Source organism: Elephas maximus, chromosome 5 (genome assembly GCF_024166365.1).
Source record: "Elephas maximus indicus isolate mEleMax1 chromosome 5, mEleMax1 primary haplotype, whole genome shotgun sequence".
NCBI lineage: Eukaryota > Metazoa > Chordata > Mammalia > Proboscidea > Elephantidae > Elephas > Elephas maximus.
The window spans coordinates 2,470,330-2,495,229 of record NC_064823.1 but is presented as its reverse complement, the minus strand read 5'-3'; the positions used below and the strand labels follow the sequence as shown (position 1 = coordinate 2,495,229).

Here is a 24,900-nt window from a genome sequence, read left to right as displayed (position 1 = left end):
GTAAGGATGGCGCAGGACTGGGCAGTGTTTCATTCTGTTGTGCATAGGGTCGCTATGAGTCGGAACCAACTCGACGGCACCCAACAACAACAACATCCTTTTCTCAAATGATGCATTTGATTTACCTTCTCTCACATCAACACTGAATTGTTTTATCACAACTAACCTGTGGTTTGAAAAAAAAAATTCTTTTAAGAAGTAACTTTATCTTGTGGACTTTCGGGATATTAATAGTAAAGGATTTAAAAAAACTATGATGCCTTTTTTGGGAATTACGTACATAAATTTATCGGCTGTGAAAAAGGTACCATCTAGCACTTCAACTTTAGAAAACATCTGACAAAATAATTATCCCTCATTGACAAGGTTTCCCTTGATAAAACCAGATCATTTACCTATTACACCCATATTCTAGAAAATGACCAGGTAATATAAATTCTGCTGTAAGTATATATTTAAAAAGAATCTGTCAATTTCCAAATAACACCTGCACAATTTCACAAGATATCCTGAAAGTCAGTAACTTAAAGGACTGATATTTATAATGTAATGTCTAAATGTTTATTAATAACAATCTGAAAACAAATAATTAACCCCTAAATGCACCACCTGTGCGCCAGAGTACAGGTTGTTTCCTCTCAGATTTGGTTATTACTAAAAAACTAGTAATGACAGTTTTACTCAGAGAAGCAATGATTAATTACTGTGAAACCAAAATATTTTTTCAAGGAAATCTGATATTTCTCTCAACTGACCACTACGTATACAACACTGCTAATATCAAAACCCAAAACACTATTTTGAGACAGTGGAAGCTAAATACAGCCCATATCTTTCAAAGTTGCTTTCAAGAAATGAACAACATCAGAAATCACAGATAATCTAGTATGCTAAAAAAAGACAAACCAAACTCAGTGCCGTCGAGTAGATTCCAACTCATAGCAACCCCACAGGACGGAGGAGAACTGCCCATTAGAGGTTCCAAGGAGCGCCTGGTGGATTCAAACTGCTGACCCTTTGGTTAGCAGCCATAGCACTTAACCACTATGCCACCAGGGTTTCCATCTATTCTAGTATGCTAGGAAATTATTTACTTAGATATTTAAAATGACAGACCAAACCTGGATGCTGAGATGTTTGTTTTTTGCTTGCCTGTTTTGATTTTTAACTTAAGCTGGGGCGGGGAGGGATCATTTAAATTCTAAAAACCACTTTTGTCTAGCAAGAAATAGAGACTTTAATTCACCTGTGAGACAGACCATATCTTAATTTTAGGGATACTCCATTGATGAATTCTTCTAAAACACAAATGTAAAGCAAATATCTACCCAGTGTTCTCAGAAAAAAACTATAGAGTGACCTAAACATATTTTAAAGTTAAGCATTCTATTTGATAATGCATATTTCTCTGGGTATAATTTAGGCAGCCCTGAGGAGCCCTGATGGTGTAGTGGTTAAGAGCTCGCTTGCTAACCAAAAGGTCGGCAGTTTGAATCCACCAGCTGCTCTTTAGAAACTCTTTGGGGCACTTCTACTCTGTCCTATCGTGTCTATATGAGTCAGCATTGACTCTATGGGAACGGGTTATATCCCTGAAGTCTTGATGTTTCTTTTCTCTAAAGGGACTTAGATGGAATAGAGAGTTGCTTGTTCTGTGTACGTGGTAATGTTCTTTTTTGACGTATATAAGCATGGGGATTTCCTAGGATGAAGAACACTCAAATAAACACATGCAGGCCTATCTTTATCTCAGACCAAAACAGAAACTATGAAAAGGAACTAGACAGCTGATCTGTTTGTTGTTGTTGTTGTTCTGATGTAACTGCCTGAGGGATCTGAGGGTGAGATCACATTCTTTTGGGTATGTAGCCCTCTGAGAGGAAATTCTCATTACCAGTCATCCTGAGAAGAAGCTGTTCTTGTTTCAGGATGTAGTAATTGAAGAGGCTAGCTTTAGACTAGAGGGAGCATTAAATTCTTCTGTCATACTCCAGGGAGGAAAAAAATGACCCTTGTACATAAGATATTTCTTTCTGTAACCAAGTTAACGGTATTGTTAGAGATCCTATGATAACGGACAGAGGCCTGGAGACAGGCTGCAAGAGGAGCCACGTATCTTGTAGCTCTCATACATTTTTCTCCCTCTTGCACTTATCTTTGATAGTTTCCAAACCACTAGGAAAATCTTGCCTAAGTTATAACTTGGTCTAGTGATACTAATCCTAGAGATGAGACAGTAAAGTAGAAAACGGCAGTAGCCTGGGAAGTACTGACTTAGGAAATACAGGAGACTAACTGCACTGGAATAAAAATTCAGCTGTGCAGAGTCAGAAAACTGGATGGTGGTAAAGTGTGGAATACCTGGGGATTTCCAGAAAGATTAGAGAGGAGACAAGATAAAAGACCGAACAGTCTACTGAGAAGCAGGATGCAGCATCAGGCCAAACACACTTTAATGGATATATATAATCTCAAAGGCTGCTGAATTCTGGGTCATACTGGTTATATCTAATATTTAAATAAATGTTTTTACCATCATATATAGAAATCTCCGCATCTGTATCATCTTTCTTTGCCTTTGATAAGACCCACCTGTAAATAAAGTTGAAATCAAACGCATGCCATTAAAAATAAAGCTAGTAATTTATAGGTACAATTCATATTACAAGCACATAAAAGATTATCCAGCACGTTTTTCTTTCAAAAATAAATTATTACTTAGAGGCTAAATAAGGATATCTATGCATATCCTGCAAGGCTAGACTTAAGCCAAATTTGGAGTCTTCAGTTTACTAGCTGTATGGTCACAGGCAAGGCACACTAAGCCTTTGTTTCCTCACCTATAAAATAGGAATAAAGCTAATACTTACCTATCTACTTAGGATGGTACCTGGCCTAACAATCAGTAAATATTAACTTTTATTATTTTTACTACTATTTAGGATGGCATAGTAAGTAACTCAAATTTGCCGTGTGCAATTAGACTGGTAATATCTGTCCTAGAGAATGAAGAAATTCTTTATATTCAGAATTCATTTGCATATTATCTTTGTACAAATAACTATTTGAATTAAACATTTCTATCAATAACAAAAATGTGTGAAGATACTAGTTTACACTGTGAACAGGAAAAAATATTTTTTAAAATATTTACCATTCTGTAGTAGAGGCAATTTTCATAGGCCAATAACCAGTAACTTCAAAAAGCTAATCAAATGAAGGAAAACATTGTTTTGAATGAATACTCACCCAACCAACCTTCCAGTATCAAAGGTTTCTGTAAAATACACTTCTCCTATAGGTTGAGGTGTCTTATATTTAATCTAGAAATAGATTAAAAAAAAAAACTAAAGTTATTTATCTTTATAAATATTTTAATTAAATAATCTCACTGGTTAAGAACCTAGTATGCAATGCACATATAGGTAATATAGATGTCGGGTGTCATGGTCTCTGATCTCTAAACTTTTCATACTACTGGTGATAAAATACAAGAAAATATAATAAATACAATGAAGGTAAAGATAACACATGTGCAAACATAGGATACACTGACTCAGTCGAACACAGGAGGAATGGGAAGAAGTAATTAGAGAAGGTCTCCTGACACATTTAACCTGGTGTTATGGACTGAGTTGTGTCTCCAAAAAATATGTGCTGTGAATCTTAGTATCTATGACTGTGATTGCAATCCAATTTGGGAATGAGTTGTCTTTGTTATGTTAATGAGACAGGATTAGTGCAGGGTATGTCTTAAGAAAGAAATAGAGATGGGGGAAGAAAGATGCCAAGCCACACGAAGAATGCCCACGAGCAGAAGCTCAGAGGAAAAAAGGACCTTCATTCAGGGCTGACAAAGAGAAAGCCTTCCACTACAGCCAGGACCCTGAATTCGGACTTCTAGCCTCCTAAAAACTGTGAGAAAACAAATTTCTGCTTGTTAAAGCCACCATTTGTGGTATTCTGTTACAGCAGCACTAGATAACTAAGACAGAATTTGGTACTGGGAGTAGGGTGCTGCTCTAACAGATACCTAAAATGTGGAAGTGGTTTTGGAATTGGGTAATGGGTAGAGGATGGAAGAGTTTTAAGATGCCTAAGAGCAAAAGCCGAGATTGCCTTGAAGAGACTGTTGGTAGAATTACAGATGTCAAAGGCAATTCTAGCTCAGAAGGAATTGATGAGAGCTATAAAGTCTCTATCATCTTAGAGAATATATACAGTGCCAGTAACAGAATGTTGCTAGAAATGTGGATGTTAATCGTGCTTCTGGTGAGGCTATAAAGGAAAATGAAGAATATGTGATTGGACAATGGAGGAAGGGTGATGCTTTTTATGCAGTGGCAAAGAACTTGTATGAATTATGCTCCAACATTTGACGGAAGGTAGACTTTTAAGTGATGAACCCAAATATCTGGCTGATGAGATCTCTAAGCAAGATCTTAAAGGAGCTGTGTGGTTTCTCCTTGCTGCTTATCATAAAATGTGAGAGGAAAGAGATGAACTTAAAAATGAACTGTGCAAAGTGAAAAAAGAATTTATAAAGATTTGGAAAATTCTGTTGTACGAAGTAAGGACACATGTCCTAGAACCAAGGACGTGTCTACTCAAACTTTTGTTAAGGAGACTAAGCCTGTGACTTACGGATCTAACTAACTACCACAACAGAAAACCCATCAGCTTTGACTGAAGCGACAGAGAAAGAACAAAAGGAGAAAACACTGTCTGCCTCTTGAAGTTCTCCAAAGAAGCTACATCTGTTGTACTCCAAGAAAAGAAAAGAACTCTCCCTGGAGCAACTCGGAGATAAGCAGAATTGTTGGAAGGAGCATGGAAAGCAGGGCCTTCTCACCCTTCAAAAGGTTGGGCCGTGTTCTCCTGGATCGCAAAGGGTGGAGCCACAGCCTCCTAGGTTTCAAAGAGCTGGATCTTCGCCAACTCAGTTCTGGATTGTGGGGCTGCCACCCAGAGCTGAAGGGGTGGGGCTGGCCAAGGGACAGAAAAACGAGGCCTGCCAGGGATGAGGTCACCACTCAGATGGTCTAAGAGAATGGGACCACCTAAAGCTGAGGGATTGCCATCCCAGATGGCCTGGAAGGCAGAGGTGAAACCTAGGACCTAGGGGCCTCCACCCAGAATCCAGAGGACGTGGCCAAGACCCTGAGTCTTGGAGGGTGGGGCCAATGCCTAGATGATCTTAGAGAAGGGAAGATTTTAAAGCCTTGAGAACTAATGTAAATTGTTCTGCTGGGTTGTGGACTTGCTTGGTGGCTGTTACCCCTTCTTTCCCTCCAATTTCTCCCAACTGTAATGGAAACGTATACCTCATGTCTGTTCCACCACTGCATTTTAGAAGCAGATAACCTGTACTCTAGATTCATAAGTTCTCATATGAAGCGGAATTTTGACCTAGGATGGAATATGACTAAAGTCTCACCCATATTTAGTTTAGATGATTCAGAAGATGAGAATCTGAACTTGGGGTTGATGTAAGACTTTTGGGATGATGCGATGGGTGAATGTGTTTTGCACGTGGCAAGGACATGAATTTGGGGGGCCAAAAAGTAGAATGTCATGGGCTGAAGTGGGTCCCCAAAAATATGTGCTGTAAATCCTAATCTCTAATGCCCGTGATTATAATCTCATTTGGGCATAGGTTGTGACTGTTACGTTAATGAGACAGGATTAGTGTAGGGTGTGTCTTAAATCAATCTCTTTTCAGATATAAAAGAGATTAAACAAGCAAGAGAAAGAAGCAGAGACAGGGGAAGAGAGATGTCAACCCACATGAAGACTGACTAGGAGTAGAAGCTGAAGAGACAAGGACCTTCTGCCAGAGCTGACAGAGAGTGAAAGTCTTCCACTAGAGCTGGCACCCTGAATTCAGACTTCTAGCCTCCTAAACAGGAAGAAAATAAATTTGTTTGTTAAAGCCACACATTTGTGTTATAACAGCATTATATTTCTGTTATAACAGCATTAGATAACTAAGACATCTGGCCTTGAGAAGGATGACAAGTGACATTATTTGGGGATAAAAATCATTAGAAACAAAAGAAATAGCGTGATCAACATATGTAAGATAAAAAGCTTAGATAGTAGGTAGGACAGTTTAAAACTAACTCTTAAATTTCACTCTTAAGTGACTAAAGGACAATTAAGGAATTAGGAACATGGAGATGGGGAAAGGAGAAAGATGATGAGTATTTTGGACCACAAAGAAAACTCAGGCATTTGGAAGCAGCAGCAAATACTACTCACTGGGTATTTTTAATGTGCAAAAAGTACTGCTGTAAAAAAAAGCATCATGTAAATGTTGGCTGCTATGATGGTGGTGGTAGCGGTGGTTGAGGTTCCATTAATCCTCACAAAATACTATAAGTACTATTATCCTATCGTTTTCCACACAATGCAACTATGGCAGCAAGGCAAAGTAACTTGCCTACTGTCACACAGTTAGGTAATTGTGGGGCTTACATATGAACCCAGACTGTCTAGCTCCACAGTTTATACACATAACCACTACATAATAATATGTACTACACAGTACTGAACAACAAGATAACTTAAAAGACAATCTGAAATACTGATAAATGAATAAGAATTTTCCTAAAGTAACAGATCAATTTGAATCCTTCCTGAATCACCTTTTGTGGTCTTATTTGTATGGTTAATTATAAGATTTCTGCACTTACCTCTTCAGGAAAAGGATGCAGAAGCACTTTTTCCATTCTCACTTTCCCTACCCTGCCCTGATAACACAACATTTCCTGTTTCTCTAAGGGGGGAAATCAGTAAATAAAATTTCACGTAATTACTACTAGGGTCAAAATGGAGCTAACAAAACTGCCGATTTTCTATGAAGTTTAATGAATTACAACTTTATTGCTCTATATATTTTTATGGTAAAACGGACAATGGTGTCATGTATGAGGCTTCCTTCTGCTACACCACCCTTAAAGTCACCAGCAATTGTATTCTGCCCTTTATTCATATTTTATCACATCTAGATTATTTGTGCTCTAAAAATTGTTGTTGTTGTTAGGTGCCATCAAGTCAGTTCTGACTCACAGCAACCCTGTGTATAACAGAATAAAATACCATGCCATCCTCACAATTATTGCCATATTTGAGTCTGTAGTTATGGCCACTGTGTCAATTCACCTCATTCTTTTTTTTTTTTTTTTTTTTGCTCACCCTTTAATTTACTGAGCATGATGTCCTTATCCAGGGACTGATCCCTCCTGATAACATGTCCAAAGTACGTGAGACAAAAAGTCTCACCATCCATCCTTCTAATGAGCATTCTGGCTGTTCTTCTTGCAAGACAAATTTGCTTGTTCTTCTGGAAGTCCACGTTATAGTCAATATTCTTCACCAACACCATACTCAAAGGCATCAATTCTTCTTCGGTCTTCCTAATTCACTGTCCAGCTTTCACATGCATATAAGGCTATTGAAAATACCATGGCTTGGGTCAGATGCACCTACGTCTTTGATTTTTAACACTTTAAAGAGTCTTTTGCAGCAGATTTGCCCAATGCAATACATCCCATGATTTCTTGACTACTGCTTCCAAGGGCACTGATTATGAATCCAAGTAAAATAAAATTCTTGACAACTTCAATACTTTCTCCATTTATCGTGACGTTGCTTATTGGTCCAGTTGTCAGGATTTTTATTTTCTTTATGTTGAGTTATAATCCATATTGAAGGCTGTAGTCTTTGATCTTCATCAGTAAGCACTTCATGTCCTCTTCACTTCTCAGCAAGGAAGGTTATGTCATCTGCGTATGGTAGGTTTTTAGTCTTCCTCCAATCCTGACCACATTCTTCTTCAATAATCCAGCTTCTCGAATTATTTGCTCAGCATACAGACTGAACACGCATAGTGAAAAGATACAGCCCTGGCGCACATCTTTCCTGATTTTAAACCATGCAGTATCCCCCTGTCCTATTCAAACAACTGCCTCGTGATCTATGTACAGCTGCCACATGAGCACTAGTAAATGTTCGGAAATTCCCATTCTTCACAATGTTATTCATAATTTGTTATGATCCGCACAGTCAAATGCCTTTGCGTAGTCAATAAAACACAGGTAACGTCTTTCTGGTATGTTCTGCTTTCAGCCAAGATTCACCTGACATCAGCACCTCTTCTGAATCCAGCTTGAATTTCTGGCAGTTCCCTGTCAATGTACTCCTGCAATCGCTTCTGAATTATCTTCAGCAAATTTTTTACTTGTGTGTGGTATTAATGATATTAATAACTTTATAACTTCCACATTTTGTTGGATCACTTTTCTTTGGAATGGGCACAAACACAGATCTCTCACAGTTGGTTATCCACGTAGCTGTCTTCCAAATTTCTTGACAGAGACGAGTGAGTGCTTCCAGCATTCATTTATTTTTCGTATTAATTCGCATTCCATCAATTCCTGAAGCTTTGTTTTTTGCCAATGCCTTCACTGTAGCTTGACCTCCAAGACTCTTATAGTAGATGTATCCAGGTCAGTCATTAAACAATTGAGTACCTACTTCTATAGATCATAGAATTAGGTTTTAAATGAAAATTTAACAGGAGAAACAGAATATTCACCTGAAACAACTGAACAACACTCACATTTGCAAATATAAAGCTCCAAAAAGAAGTGAAGCAAAAGTCTGTAACAACCATATATTATTCCCCTTGTCCCTTTAAATAGCAGACAAACCAAAACCCAAAACCACGCCTGTTTCCACTGAGTTGATTCCAACTCACGGCAACCCCGTGTTTTACAGAGTAGAACTGTTCCGTAGGGTTTTCTTGGCTGTAATCTTCACAGAATAGAATTGCCAGGCCTTTCTTCTGAAGCACCACTGGCTGGATTTGAATTGCCAATTTTTCAATTAGTAGTCAATTGCAAAGCATCTGCATCACCTAGGGACCTTAAAGCGGTACTAGTGGCACAGTTGTTAAATGTCTGGCTGCTAACCAAAAGGCTGGCAGTTCAAATCCACCAGCCGCTCCTTGGAAACCCTATGAGGCAGTCTACTCTGCCTTACAGGGTTGCTGTGAGTTGGAATTGACTCAATGGCCATGGGTTTGGTTTTGGGTTAGGGACCTTAACCAGTAGCTAGCACAATTACATTTAATGCTTTCTCGCCATCAAAAACACTTCTGATTATCACAGTATTAGATATGAATATTCCTCAATGTGAAAGTTCTTATGGTGTCTCATGGTGTATAAAAATTTTCTGTGAAATTTCCCAGGCTTCTATTAGTCACCACCTCAAAACATACATCTTATCAATGCTGAGATAGAAACTTGGGTCAGTCATACTCATCACTTCTCTTTCTAATTCATCCTCCTTGGTAGCATTTTTTTTTTTTTCTCAGAGAAATAAAGACACTATTTTCCTCCTAGGAGAACTGCAAATTATATTACCTTTCCTTTTATCTGAAAACAGCTGGCAGCGTCAGAAGTAAAACTGGAAACCTTTCTCTTCCCTAAAGTGCTTCTTCTTTAACCAGTGGTGAGGAAGTACCTGGTTGGTGCAAATACTTTACACTCTTGCCTAACTGAAAGGCTGGAAGTCCACCTACAGGTGCCTTGGAAGAAAGTCCAGGCAATCTGCTGCCAAAAAATCAGCTACTGAAAACCTTATGATGCACTGCTGTCATTTGACACACATGAGGTCGCCATGAGTCAAAGTCGACTTGATGGTAACTGGTTTTAATCAGTGAAGAACTCCTATTCTGACAGTACAAAACTTCCAATATTTATTTGGTAATAAAACCGTGCTAGGTACCATGCACAAAAGTAAGAATTTCCGTAGTATGTGGACACTCTTAAAAATACAGCAACGAGATATTTGGGGAAAAGCAATGTCTTCCTATCTCCTTAGAAAATGAAGGCAACCCTGGTGGCATGGTGGTTAAGTGCTACAGATGCTAACCAAGAGGTCAGCAGTTCGAATCCACCAGGTGCTCCTTGGAAACTCTATAGGGCAGTTCTACTCTGTCCTATAGGGTCGCTATGAGTCGGAATCAACTCGACGGCAGTGGGTTTAGGTGGGTAGAATATGAAAAATGTTAGAACCGAAATGAATCTTAAGAGGTCAGTCACACCTAGGTATCACGTAAAGGAGTAATTTATAACTTGTTTTTCAATAACCTTACCGCTGAGGAAAGTTCATCTTCATCAACATCGATCTCTTCCGAATTTTCATCAAAGTCTTCCATCTCAACACCATCGTCCATAAATTCTGCATTAACTGAGATGAACAGAAGACCCAAACATAGCCTAAAGCCTTGGAAATGCATATTGATTATCTGTGAAATTAAGAGAGAAAAAAAAACTAAGTTCTCATAAATACATGAAATAATTTATCCTTAGTACCTCCTTTATCCTAGGATGGTCTATAAAGCACATAATTAATAAAATTAACTTATGCTTTGAAGAAGTAAAAACACAAACTTCAAATCTCAAAGGAAACAGATTCTACAGCTGCTGACCTCAAATAAAACATAGACATCTTTTATAAGAAAGGAAAAAAAAATCTCATGATTCCTATGTTGCTTAAGTGTATATAAACATACAACTGGAAGTTTCATAATTATAATTTTATAATTACAAAATCAAAATATGGTTATATATAAACACCAATGTTATGGATTGAATTGTGTATCCCAAAAAGATGGGTTTAAATGCCAACCCCTGGTACCTATGAATGTGACCTTGTTTAGAAATCAGATTTTTGAAGATGTTATCAACATGAGGTCATAGCAGAGAAGGGTGGGTCCTAATCCAATAAGAAGACAAGAGACACAAGACATACATACAGAGAGAAAAGCTATGTGATCACAGACCTACGCTGTAGGTGCAAGCCAAGGAACGCTGGGGCTACCAGAAGCTGGGAAAGATAAGAAAGGATCTTCTTCTAGAAACTTCAGAGAGGGCATGGGCCTGCCAACAATACTGAATTCAGACATGCAGCCTCCAGAACTGTTACACGATTAAATTTCTGTTCATATAAGCCACTCAGTTTGTGGTATTTTGTTACAACAGCCCTAGAGACTAATACAACCAACAAAATAAAGGAAACTAAAGGAGAAAACCCTCACATTTAATGTGATACTGTTTTCCTGAAATCAAATCACTGTTAAACATACAAAACTGTGGCTTATTTTGATCATGTTGACTGCTCTGGAGAAAGTTCTTCAGCATTTATCATTTCTATAATACTGTGCTTACTCAATTATCTGTTTCTCTCTACTCAAATACTTCAAAACTTCTGTTCCTTATAGCATACCATAATACAATGTGGCTGTCTCTTGGCAGAAATACATGATTTATATAATTACATCCTCAAGGGCAGCTAACATCAATGATTTCCATTAGCACATTAAAAATGCAAGTTTTATTTCTCGGTGCCAACGTACTTCCAAACACAAAGTAAATGTCGGTACTGAAACAGCACAGCAATCCTTGGTTATGAGGTGGTTGGTCATCCAGATGATCCAGAACACAGCTGTATTACTTTTTTTCAAAATCACCATCAACATGAAAATTAAAAAAAAAAAAATTCTGAGAGACTTCTTAGACCCTCAAGAACAATCTGCAGGCCCATATGGGTCTGGATTCACAGTGAGATAGCACTTTACATCTACCAGAACAGCTATGAACAAAAAGAGACAACAATAAGCGTTGGGAGGATGCAAAGAAATTAGAACCCAAATATGTAAAATAAGAACGTAAAATGGTGCAGCCAATATGGAAAACAGGTGTCAGTTCTTCTAAATGTTACAATAGTGTTATCCTGTTGTATTGTTGTTGTGTGCTGTTAAGTAGACTCTGACTCCCAGCAACCCTTTGGGACAGAGCAGAAGTGATCCGTAAGGTTTCCAAGGCCGTGACCTTCACGGACGCAGACCGTCACATCTTTCTCCTGCGGAGCAGCTGGGGGGTTCCAACTGCCATCTTTCGGTTAAGAGCCGAGTGCTTAACAACTGCACCACCAGGGCCCCACTGGGCTGCCAGGGAAGAGTTATAAGGAAGCCAAGCAGGTAGTGCTTTCTCTGGAACCCTACTCATACTCAACCAACTCAAACTCTAATTTTATTTCTTTTGTAAATTAGAGTTCTTCCTAATTTTCCTTCAGAAACAGGTGCCGATGCTTCAGGAAAAAAGTTTAGAAAGCTCTATCTTAAAAGTTTGTTCTTCCATCGAAGAGGAAATCACCAAATCAATACCATTTGCAGTAGCCCCCAAGAAGATAAAATACTTAGGAATAAATCTTACCAGAGATGTAAAAGACTTATACAAAGAAAACTACAGTACACTTCTGCAAGAAACCAAAAGAGACCTACGTAAGTGGAAAAACTTACCTTGCTCATGGATAGGAAGACTTAACATTATAAAAATGTCTATTCTACCAATAGCGATCTATACATTTAATGCAATTCCGATCCAAATTTCAACGACATTCTTTAATGAGATGGAGAAACAAATGACCAACTTCACATGGAAGGGAAAGAGGCCCCAGATAAGTAAAGCATTACTGAAAAAGAAGGATAAAGTGGGAGGCCTTACTCTACCTGATTTTAGAACCTATTATACTGTTACAGTAGTCAAAAGAGCCTAAGGCTGGTACAACAACAGATACATGCACCAATGGAACAGAACTGAGAATCCAAACATAAATCTGTCCACATATGAGCAGCTTATGTTTGACAAAGGCCCAAAGTCAGTTAAATGGGGAAAAGACAGCCTCTTTAACAAATGGTGCTGGCATAGTTGGATATCCACCTGCAAAAAAATGAAACAAGACCCGTACCTCAGACCATGCACAAAAACTAACTCCAAATGAATAAAAGACCTAAATATAAAATCTAAAACGATAAAGATCATGGAAGAAAAACAGGGACAATGCTAGGAGTCCTAATACATGGCATAAACAGTATATGAAACATTGCTAACAATACACAAACACCAGAAGAGAAACTAGATAACTGGGAGCTCCCAAAAGTCAAACACCTATGCTCATTCAAAGCCTTCACCAAAAGAGCAAAAAGATTACCTACAGACTGGGAAAAAGTTTTTAGCTATGGCATTTCCTGTCAGCATCTGATCTCTAAAATCTACATGATGCTGCAAAAACTCAACTGTAAAAAGACAAATAACCCAATTAAAAAATGGGCAAAAGATATGAATAGACACTTCACTAAAGAAGACATTCAGGTAGCTAACAGATGCATGAGGAAATGCTCATGATCATTAGCCATTAGAGAAATGCAAATCAAAACTACAATGAGATTCCATCTCACTCCAACAAGGCTGGCATTAATAAAAAAAAAAAAAAAAAAAACACCAAAATAATAAATGTTGGAGAGGTTGTGGAGAGACTGGAACACTTATACACTGCTGATGGCAATGTAAATTGGTACAACCACTTTGGAAATAAATTTGGCGCTTCCTTAAAAAGCTAGAAATAGAACTACCATATGATCCAGCAATCCCACTCCTTGGAATATATCCTAGAAAAATAAGAACCTTCACACAAACAGATACATGCACACCCATGTTCACTGCAGCACTGTTTATAATAGCAGAAAGATGGAAGCAACTAAGGTACCCATCAACGGATGAATGGATAAATAAATTATGGCATATTCACACAATGGAATACTACTCATCAATAAAGAACAATGATGAGTCCATGAAACATTTCATAACATGGAGGAATGTGGAAGGCATTATGCTGAGTGAAATTAGTCAGTTGCAAGAGGACAAATACTGTATGAGACCACCATTATAAGAACTTAAGAAATAGTTTAAACAGAGAAAAAAATATTCTCTGATGGTTACAAGAATGGGGGGAGGTATTCACTAACTCAAAGTAGACAAGAACTAATTTAGGTGAAGGGGAAGACAACACGCAATACAGGAGAGGTCAGCACAGCTGGACTACACCAAAAGCAAAGAAGTTTCCTGAACAAACCAAACACTTCAAAGCCCAGAGTAGCAGGGGTGGGAGTTTGGGGACCATGGTTTCAGGGGACATCTAGGTAAACTGGCATAATAAAATCTACTAAGAAAACATTCTGTATCCCACTTTGGAGAGTGGTGTCTGGGGTCTTAAACACTAGCAAGCAGCCATCTAAGATGCATCAATTGGTCTCAACCCACCTGGAACAAAGGAGAATGACGAACACCAAAGACACAAGGTAATTATGAGCCCAAGACAGAAAGAGCCACATAAACCAAAGACTACAACAGCCTGAGACCACAAGAACTAGATGGCGTCCGGCCACAACTGAGAATCCCTGAAGGAGCAGGAGAGCAGTGGGATGCAGACCTCAAATTCTCGTAAAAGACCAGACTTAAAGGTCTGACTGAGACTAGAAGGACCCGAGAGGTCATGGTCCCCAGACCGTCTGCTAGCCCAAGATAGGAACCATTCCCAAAGCCAACTCTTCAGACAGGGATTGGACTGGACTTTAAGACAGAAAATCAAAATGATGAGGAGTGAGCTTCTTGGCTCAAGTAAAAACATGAGACTACATGGGCAGCTTCTGTCTGGAGAGGAGATGAGAAGGCAGATGGGGATAGAAGCTGACTGAATGGACACAGAAATACAGCATAGACAGAAGGAGTGTGCTGTCTCATTAGGGGGAGAGCAACTAGGAGTATGACAGACAGACCTGATTTGAAAACTTACACTTAAATCACAATAAAAAAATTTTTTTAAAGTTTGTTCTTCCTTTAAGTCCTATTACTATAAGCTTACATTTGTATAAAGGAACTAACTAATTTAATCCTTACAGCCCAGGACGTGAACAAAATAGGTAATTATTCCCAGTCTACAAACGGAAATGTGGAAGATTTTTTAAAAACTGGCTCAAAGGCACATGATTGCAAATGCAAAAAACAAGATTAGAATCCAGAGGTTTTCTTCTGCATACTATGCTACCTCTTCAATCTTTCCCTACTGCTTTATATGTTTATTATAAAACAATGGAAAGAAACCATAAAATTGGTAACAGAAGGTATTTTCAACCCTCTTAAAAATTTTAAAAATTTAGACTATTATTAGTACTAAGTTATAAAGGTATTTACCCAATAATGGCCATACTTACCTTACCACAGAAGTGAAATACTTAAAAATGAACTATAATTGGTCACAAACCATTCTGCGGGCAAGGCAGTTTTGCTGGGATAAGTCTCCATTAAGAAAACTACATAGTCTGACAGTGTAGCTGCTATTGTCGTTCGTTTGTTTAATCACGAATACAGAGCTAATATTTTCTGCTTAATTCTGTGCTATTTTATCACTACACAATGATGCACCAGCTGACAACTTGAGAATCAGATCATGGACGTTCACAGTATTCCTTGGAAGTGTATCACACTATGGTACCAACGTATCATCAAGTTCCAACCAAAATTTTGAGGTTTGCTGTATCTCTTTTTTTAATGAGAAGGGTTAGATATTGCCAGGCCTGCACTGAAGCCTTGAAAGGTGTGATGACACGGTAACATTAAAAAAAAACTAAATTATGCAATTTTAGCGCAGCAAGAATTTCTTTATACAGTATAATGCTTAATGCTGATGCCATTCCCTTCTCCCCTCACAAATAAATGTATAAAAGATAGCAAGCCCTAAGTTCTAAGCATCCCCACCCTTGTAGAGTCCTCGCTCCACAAAGGTTGCCAAGACCACTAAACCCCAGTTGTGCTTTCATGAGGAAGAGGAGAGGCACTGAAGGAGTGCGTCCACATGCACCGTCCCGTATCTCTGATCTTGTCTGTATTATGTGCATTGCTTCCTATATGGTTCGACAACAAACTGAAGTGCCTTTAGCCAATTACGGGATACCATTCTCCCCAATCTTTAAAACCTGGATGACGTCTCTCCTTGACTAATACCACCTAAAAGCCCAACTGAACCCACGCTTTCAACCCAAAATCACCAATTATAAAATACAGCCAATTCACTAGTATTAAAGTAAAGCACAATCTCACATGAAAGGTAGGAAGAGCACTCAAAGAAAAAGCAACTACAGGATACCCACTATCTGCTGTAAAGCGTGACAGAGGTTGCTAGCTGATCACCATTTTTTCTTTTTCAAGGGGACACAGCTAGGCTCTATTTCCCTTGGCATTAGGAATGACTACATGACTGAGTTACAGCCAATGGCATGTAAACAGAAGGGCTGTATGTCATTGCCAGCCCTTGTCCATAAAAACTTCCCATGAGCAATTCTCCATGATCTTTCCTTCCTTTTCCGGTTTGATGCAGGCTACTTTGAGAGTCAAGGTGGAAGATACTAGAGTTAAAAATGAGGAAGAGCCTGTGTCCCTGAATCATCACTTGGGGGAGAGTCATTCGCTCATCAGGGACACTAGAAATTCTATTGTGTTAAGCCTTGAGACTATTTGATCAGCTATAAAAAATGAAAATACCTCAAGAAGCAGAGTAGAAAGTGGGAAAAGAACCACAAAAACAGAATAGTTGAAAATCTAAATTAAAAAAAAAAATTTTTTTTTTTTTTAAATGAAAGCAGTGGTCTTTTATGGGGGTGGAGGAGAGGTGGCAAAGGCTCTGAAGGTTTACGTAACAAAGTTCTACAAAGCATTCCAAGGAGTCTGGATCTGGTACTATAAAAGTGAGAAACCACTGAAGGCCTGAGATCAGTGAAACTACCAGTCGCAAGCCTGGATATGCAGATGTTCACTGGCTGTACTAATTACAGAAAGAATGAACTGCCTCTGCACTTGATTTTAAAACCATAGCTACACATTGAAATTAAAATTGACTAAGTAGCACCATTTTCAAAATATGTTTATGTAAACATGATAATTATACATTCATTTGTTTATTTATTTTGGGGCCCTGGTGGTGCAGTGGTTAAACATTTGGCTTCTAACCAGTTTAAGTCCATCAGCCACTCCTTGGAAACCCTATGGGGCAGCTCTACTCTGTGCTATAGGGTTGCTATGAGTCAGAATAGACTCGACAGCAAATGTTTTTTTTTTGGTTTGTTTATATATTTAAGATTTATGCTACCTGTTATAGATTGAACTGAGTCCCCCAAAAAAATATGTTGAAAGAGGGTTTTGAACTAGCTCAGTCACAGCCAATGAAGCAAAATTGGAAGAGAAAATTTGGGTGAACCAGAATGATAACTGAAACAGGAAAAATTACTGGTCATAGCCCTGGAGTGGGAGAGTGTGAAGCGGTGTTGTAAGCCCTTTCAGGAGCCTGATGAGGTAGATTAAATTATTAGCAGGACTTTGGAGAGCAACACACATGCAAAGAAGCTGCCATGTTTGAGTGTGACACTGCTGTTTCCTACTCTGCTCAAAAACCAACAGACAAGAGATAGAGTTGCTATGGAACACATATGCTGCCCTTATTTTCTAAGAAGGTGATCAAGTTTCTAGCCGGGCTTGTATCTATAATTTTTCCCATTCCAGCTATCATTCCAATTCACCCAAATTTTTAAAAGTCAGGTCTGTTCTGGTTTTGCTTCTTCGGCCATGACTGAAATGGTTAGAACCAGTTCGAAGCCCTGTGTTGAGGTACTCATGTCTGCACCAGGGAAGGTGACCTTGTCTGAGGAAATAGGATTTTTCTTTGCAGATGTTATCAGCTAAATTAATGAAGTCATACCAGAGTCTCCCCTTCTAAAAGAGAAAGACAGACATTGAAACACACACGTGGGGGTAATGCACCATGTGAAGATAGATACATGTGTGCAGCAAAGGAACGCCAAGGGTTGCCGGGAGCCACCAGAAGCTGGGAGAGAGGCATGGAGCAGTTCTTCATTCAGAGCCCTCAGAAGGAATCAAGAAAGCTGATACCCTGATTTGAACTTCTGGCTTCCAGAACTGCAAGACAATACTGTTCTGTTCTTTAAAAGCATCTCCTTTCTGTTATTTAGTTACGGTAGCTATAGGTAACAAAACACTACATCTACCTAGTTTCAAAAAAATAGTTTTAGGCAATTTGCAAAAACACAAAGCAGACAAAAACATAAGTTCACTGAGGGCTTGAACTCTCTCATTTCTGTTTTCAGTGTCAAAAAGAGAGCTAATACATAATAAAGAGAAACAGTTACATGTTTATAAAAAACTAACAGAAAAAAAAAAGTTAAGAACAGAGAAACAGATGTTACCATGCAACCAGTGAGTCTTTTCCCAGAAGCATTACAATAGTATATTTACCAGAAGGGGTTTCTAGGCAATTAAAGGAAAAGCAGAAATAAATGAGTTTTCACTGTCTAGTAAAAATCTACAAGATCCTTGGGGGAGGAGGTCCTTTTGTAGATTTCAACTCCTTAATAAACCCTTACATAATATCTTTAACTATGGTTTTATAAGACTCAGAGAAATAGTTATTACATCAATACTTCTAACATTGGCCTTCTAAAGTTTAGGCTAAGATATATTATTAAAACTTAACAGAATAAACACCATTTCTGTAGGGAAAGAAGATAATGGTCCAAAAGTTTGCAGTTTTCTGATCTAATTTAATATGACAGAGTTAATCATGTTTTGAAATTCTCTTTTATGTCTATGAAGAAATAACCTCTTGTGAGTTTTTTCCAGCATTTTGCTATAGACGTATTGCATTTTCACAACTCTAATCACAATTAACTTTAACAGGAAAGAGAAAAATTAGATTAAAAAGTTTTTGTGTAACCACGTCTTGAAAAAAAAACACCTGAACATATTTTTACCAAAACTGAAGGGTATTCTTGGTATTATCTGGCTATGCGGCAATACAAAATTTACTTTGGAGGATCACAAATGAGGTGGGAGCACAGTATTGGGGACATATCAGTGAGGCAGCCTTCTTCCAAAGCAGCCTTCTCACAGAAACAACTGTATCTGATACTACAAAAGCTGCTTCAGAATAAGTAGTATCAGGGATTTATTAATTCCTTACTTTTAAAAAAAAATTCTTATCAAGAGCTTATTAATTTCTTGATGGCTAATGTTTTTCCCAAGAAATTCAGGGGAGGTGAGACAGTAGATAATAAAATTCATCATTCACTAATTCATTCAACAAATATTTAAAATTGTTAATTATGTGCCAGGCATTATTATGTTAGACACTGTGTTTGCGGTAATTAGCAAAACAGACACATCCCCCAATCTCAAAGAGTTTAGAGTATAGGGCAGAAGTCAGACATGAAACAAATAACCCAGGTATAATATATAAACTATTACAGGTGACCGAAAAGCCAAGAAAGTTGGACATATAGTAATTGGGAAGTTGAATTTACGTAGTGAGGGAGGAACTGGGGAAAGCCTCTTTGAGAAAGTAACATTTAAAGTGAGATGCGAAGAAGAGACAGGATCAATTTCTCTAGGCCAAAGTTACAGACAAAAGCAGCAGCAAATGATGAAGGAACTCTAAGGGGGAGAACAGAGCAAGAAAAATAAGGGCTGTTTGTGAGTACCTGCTGTTTTTGAGGCTATAATTCCAACCTTTACAGGACCGTAAGAAGCTCTGGTGGCACGGGGGTTAAGTGCCTGGCTGCTAATCAAAAGGTCAGCAATTTGAACCTACGAGTCTCTCCCCTGGAAAAAGATGTGGCAGTCTGCTTCCGGAAAGATTTACAGGCTTGGAAATCCTACGGGCAGGTCTATTCTGTCCTATAGGGGTGCTATGTGTCCAGTTTGGTTTTTAATCCTCATTAAATGGCATTAAGGAGCCCCGGTGGCACTGTGGTTAAGAGCTCTGGCTGCTAACAAAAAGGTCAACAGTTTGAATTTACCAGCCACTCCTCGGAAACTCTATGGGGCAGTTCTACTCTGTCCTATAGGGTCGCTATGAACCACAATCAACTCGATGGCAATGGGTTTGGTTTTTTTTGTTAAACGGCATTCAAATTCTAAGCCTCTAAAATATAGTACAAGGTTAAATATTTTCTTATGTTCCATCTTTACGTATACATTGCAATTTATGTAGGTTTTATTTTTTAAAAGCCATATTTTCATGTACATCTAAATTGTATCTTATACCTATATATTTAGTTATTTGGTTAAAACCAAAAACCATCTGTCATCAAGTCATCTTTGACTAGTCATTTAGTTAAATGACCGTCATCCTGCAAAGATTTAAAAACAGTTTAGAGAATGAATAAAAAAATAAAAATCAACAACTTGATGGTATTACGTTATATTTACATGGCACATTAAATTTTACAAAGTGCTCTTACACATTTCAGGACTATTTCATAGGATACTTGGTATTTCTTAAAAAGCTCAAGGGTCAATAACCAAACCAAACCAAAGCCAACACGTTGCCATTGAGTCGATTCTGACTCATAGCAACCCTATAGTACAGAGCTACCCCACAGGGTTTCTAAGGAGCAGCTGGTGTATTTCAACTGCTGACCTTTTGGTTGCAGCCGAATTCTTAACCACTGTGCCACCAGGGCTCCCAAGTATCGATAGGAAGGCTTATTATCAGAATTATAATTATCACATTCTAAAACCAAAAAAACCAAACCAGCTGCTACGGTGTTTCTGACATACGGCAACCCCATGTGTTTCAGAGTAGAACTGCACTTCATAGAGTATTCAATGGCTGTGACCTTCAGAAGTAGATCACCAGCCCTTTCTTCCAAGGCACCTCTGGGTGGATTCAAACCTCCAATCTTTCAGTTAGTAGCTGAGCACTTAAACATTTGCGACATTCAGGGATTCCTATCATATGCTAGATAATATGAATGTTTCTAGGTATCTTCTTTCCTTTGTTTTTCCTTAACTACAAGGTGTCTACAAAGACTGCCTTCATTAACTGTTAATACTTTTAACTTTCTTTGGCAGGTTGAAAAATGGCATCTCAAAGATGTTCACACTCTAATCCCTGGATCCCTCACACGGCAAAGGGGGCTTTGCAGGTGGAATCAAGGTTGCTAATCAGCAGACCTTAAAATAGGGAGCATGTCCTGGATTATCCACAAGGGCCCAATGAAATCACATGGGCCCTTAAAAGTAGAAGAGGAAAGCAGGAGGGTCAGTCAGATGTGCTGTTAGAAGTGGCAGGAGACATTTGAAGAGTGAGGACTCCACCCACTATTGAGGGCCCTGAAGGTGGATAAATACGGACATAAGCCAAGGAATGTGGGTGGCCTCTAGAAGCTGAGTATATAGCCAGCAAGGAAACAAGGACCTTAGTCCTATGACTGCAAGAAACTTGAATTCTGCCAATAACCTGAGTGAGCACAGACGCGGAGTCTCCCCTGGCGTCTCTAGTAAGGAATGTAGCCCTGTTGACAACATCTTGATTTTAGCTTGGCTAGACCTCTGTCAGATTTCTGACCCACAGAACTGTGAGATGATAAATTTGTACTGCTTTAAGCTGCTAAATTTGTGGTAATTTGTTCTGGCAGCAATAGAAACTAACACTCTTCCTGTCACCACTATGCTCCTTAATTCTGGCTTCTTTACTTACCTTTCAAACTGTTCCTACCAAGTTTCAGTTGATAAATGCATTTTCCAGTCCTTCAACTGCCTGCTCCCCCTGATGTTGCTAACCATGTTACGTCTCCTTCTTGGTATCTTTCCTTTCTTGGTTTTTCCTATGGGACCATTCCTAATTCTTGATTCTCTTCCTTTTCTCTGCTGTAAGTCTCCCCACTGGCACCTTCTCTAATCATTTTGTAAATACTGTTTTCCTTAGGGTTCCATCCTCAGGCTCTCTACTTTGCTTACATTACATATTCCTCTTGATGATTAACTCCTGGCTTCTACCCTGAAACTAGCTAAGTCTTATCTGTGGTAAACAACAGGTTACTTTTCAGTTTCAAATCACTATCCGTCTTCATGGGGTTTAGAGACACAGTGGTCAAGAGCTATGGCTGCTAACCAAAAGGCTGGCAATTTGAATCCACCAGCTGCTCCTTGGAAACTTGGAAACCCAATGGGACAGTTCTACTCTGTCCAATAAGGTTGCTATGAGTCAGAATCAACTCAATGGCAACGGGTTTGGTTTTCCTCTTTTCTTTTTTTTTTTTTGGTTATCCTCTGTCAAGGATGTTCCAACGCATCCATTAAATTGAAAGTGTTCTTTCTTCCCCGAACTGCTTATCTCCTTTACTCCATATTCTCGTTAACTGCGCCTCCAGTCAACCAAATCAGGCAGTTACCTTGCGGTCATCTTACGGCTATTCTCTCTCGCTGATCCCCTAACGCACTGTAACTAAAGCCATTCAGGTATTTCTTGATTTCTTAGTCTTTCGTCTATTCCCACGCTACAGCCTTAACTTAGGAACCATCACTTCTGAAAGGGATTAGTAAAATGCCACTTAGCCTCTTCATTTCCAGCCCGCCAATCTCCAAATACTTCCTCTGCTTGTCACTAGCATGACTTTTCTAAAAGAACAAGTCTTATTTTACTGTTTATAAAAATGTTCATCGTATGAGACTGACATGATTTGTAAACTTTCACTTAAAGCATAATAAATTTTTTTTAAGTTCAACAGTTCTCTGTAGTTCTCAGCATAAATTCTGTCCTTTCTAAGCCTCATTTCTTTCACTCTCTCCAACACTCAGCTATTTAATACATTCATGCTTCTATTTATGCTATTTCTTGTAATTTACATGCCTTTCCACTGTTATTCAATATTAACAGCAGAACGCAGGACTCACTCAACACTGGTAAGCTTCAGAAGCAGTGTCTGAAAATCACCTATTTAAAGTTTTAGTTGTCACGCAGCTTCAGGAACTCAAGTAGGGAATGACAGAATAGAAATTACACCGGATTTGGCACTATCATACCAAGATTCTACTTCTATTATTAAAAAGGCAAGTGATCAAAATTACTGAGTCTGTTTTTTCATTTGTCAAGTGAAAGTGTTGAGCTAGATAATCTCAAAGGTCCATTAAAGTTGATAATTCTAGTTTTATAATTAAGAACACTAAAAATTTCTAGGTACTGAAAACAAGTAGTAAGGCTAATTTATAGTACTGTGCAATTTCTACAGACTGTTAACATACTTGGAAACCCTGGTGGCATAGTGATTAAGAGCCATGGCTGTTAACCAAAAGGCTGGCAGTTCGAATCCACCAGGTGCTCCCTGGAAACCCTACGGGGCAGTTCTACTCTGTCCTATAAGGTCGCTATGAATCAGAATCGACTGGACAGCAACTTTTTTTTAATTAACATACTTATATCAATCACACACAAAAAATTAACCGTATCAACTAAATAAATAAGATGAAAAACAGAATATTTTGTTCTAAGGATCTGGGGATAAGGTCTACATGCAATTGGAAGATCAAACCGATCAGATGTAAAGACAAAACTGTAAAATGAAAAGAGGTCGAATTTACAACTAAAAAAAAAAGGAGGGCTACTCTAGACTGATTAAGTGACCTATAGAGTGATGAAAAAAAAAAATTAACAGCAAGCAAAATCACAGACTAGATCAGGTCCCCGCTGGCTTTTCTGCACCCAAAACTTCCAATATAAATTAACCCTCTCCTAATTTAATACTTCTTCCAATGGCCATAGGATTTACTTTCTCCTCATCCTGAGCTTTGATGCCATTTGCTTTTAAATCCCAAGCAATGCCTCCTCCTCGTTGCTTGGGACAGATGCTATAAATAAATCAGCTAAAGTGTCTGAAATGATCGAAAGAGGCTCGAGGCGATAATGAGTCTCCCGTAATTAGGGCTTCTTTGGATTCAATCCAAGCCTCTCGCTCCCTCCCCAGCGTCACACATTGGTCTCCAGACAGCGCATCGAGGGAGTGGCCAAGAGTCACAGGCCACCTCCGCGGTGAGCGTTGGGTCCCCTCTCCTTCACAGCGGCGGGGATTGCGTAAGCTGAGCCTATACTGTTTTTGTTTGTGTTTCTGAGGGCAGTCGCGGGTGGAGCGAGCGGCGCCAGACGCGCCCCGGGCCCCCTCGCAGCCCTCGGGAGCGCGCCCCAGGCTCGAGCGTGGAACGGGGCCGAGACGTAACCGCTGGAATAACGGCCTCGGCCCCGCGGCCCCTGCGCTGCAGGACTGGCAGGCTCGGGGGTGCCGGGCCGTTCCGCTCGGCCCAGCGCAGCAGGTGGACACGGCGGTGCCGCAGGACCCAACGGCCCGCGACCATCCACTCCCGCCGCCCGGGTTGCCGCGGGAGGCCCCGAGAGCCTGGTTCGCGGCACTTCCCAAGCCTCGTCTCCCTGATCTCAGCCTCCACCCCTCACCTGACTCCAGCCGGTTTAACCTTTCGAGTCGCAAAAAAGGGGGTGCGGCCCGGGAAACCCCACCCGGGGGGAAGCAGCAACGACTCCGATCCCTCACAGCAGCTCAAGGGCAAACGGCAGCGGGAAGGTGGCCGACAGCTCACGCACCTGTCCTGCGGGCCCGTTTTCGGCAGTGGCAGCTCTGATGTCCGAGTCGCTGCCACTTGGTCCCCGCGTCTCCCCAGACCAATCCCGCCGGCCGGCCGCCCAGCAGCGACTGCTAACCGCGCATGCGCGTGCGGCCGCGGGCGGGGAGGAGGCGGCGGCCGCAGGCGCGTGTGCGGCCGCAGGCGCGTGTTGCGTGCAACTGCGCAGGGGGCTCAACGGCCGCAGAGGGGGCCGCGCCGCGAATCCGCCGCCGCCGCCGCCGCCGCCCCGCGAGGTCAAGCGCGGTCCCCGGCCCTTCCGCCGCGCCGCGCGCCTCTGGTCTGCCAGTCGTGAGGTGGACCGGGCTCTGAGGGAGCAGAAGGTAATCGTCGTTGTTGGTCCTAATACTTTTCCTCCGTCGCAGTGCAGTTTTACCTGTTACACAGTAATTATGTTTTGAATTTTGTGTAAATCACGTTTTCGAACAACGTCCATTTATAGGTGCAGCAAGATCACTGCCCTAGGCTCTTGTTGGAGTTCTGTATGGTTGGAGATAAAGGAGGTGGTTGTGGT

General features: G+C 39.8%; 2 protein-coding genes across 2 annotated transcripts in view; both read right to left on the bottom strand.

The window, feature by feature from the left end:
- The window catches only part of CLGN (calmegin), a 71,229-nt gene extending 46,781 nt beyond the window's left edge, over positions 1-24,448 (bottom strand). Inside the window, exons 1-4 of the mRNA XM_049885240.1 lie at positions 24,349-24,448; positions 10,163-10,315; positions 3,250-3,323; positions 2,534-2,592 (exon numbers count right to left, since the gene is read on the bottom strand). Coding sequence (XP_049741197.1) covers positions 2,534-2,592; positions 3,250-3,323; positions 10,163-10,306 — 277 coding nt within the window. The 5' untranslated portion in view covers positions 10,307-10,315; positions 24,349-24,448. The remainder of the gene's footprint in view (positions 1-2,533; positions 2,593-3,249; positions 3,324-10,162; positions 10,316-24,348) is intronic.
- MGAT4D (MGAT4 family member D) overlaps positions 23,615-24,900 on the bottom strand; it is a 94,984-nt gene continuing 93,698 nt past the window's right edge. Inside the window, exons 11-12 of the mRNA XM_049887040.1 lie at positions 24,299-24,762; positions 23,615-24,221 (exon numbers count right to left, since the gene is read on the bottom strand). Of these exons, the coding sequence (XP_049742997.1) occupies positions 23,615-24,221; positions 24,299-24,762 (1,071 nt within the window). The remainder of the gene's footprint in view (positions 24,222-24,298; positions 24,763-24,900) is intronic.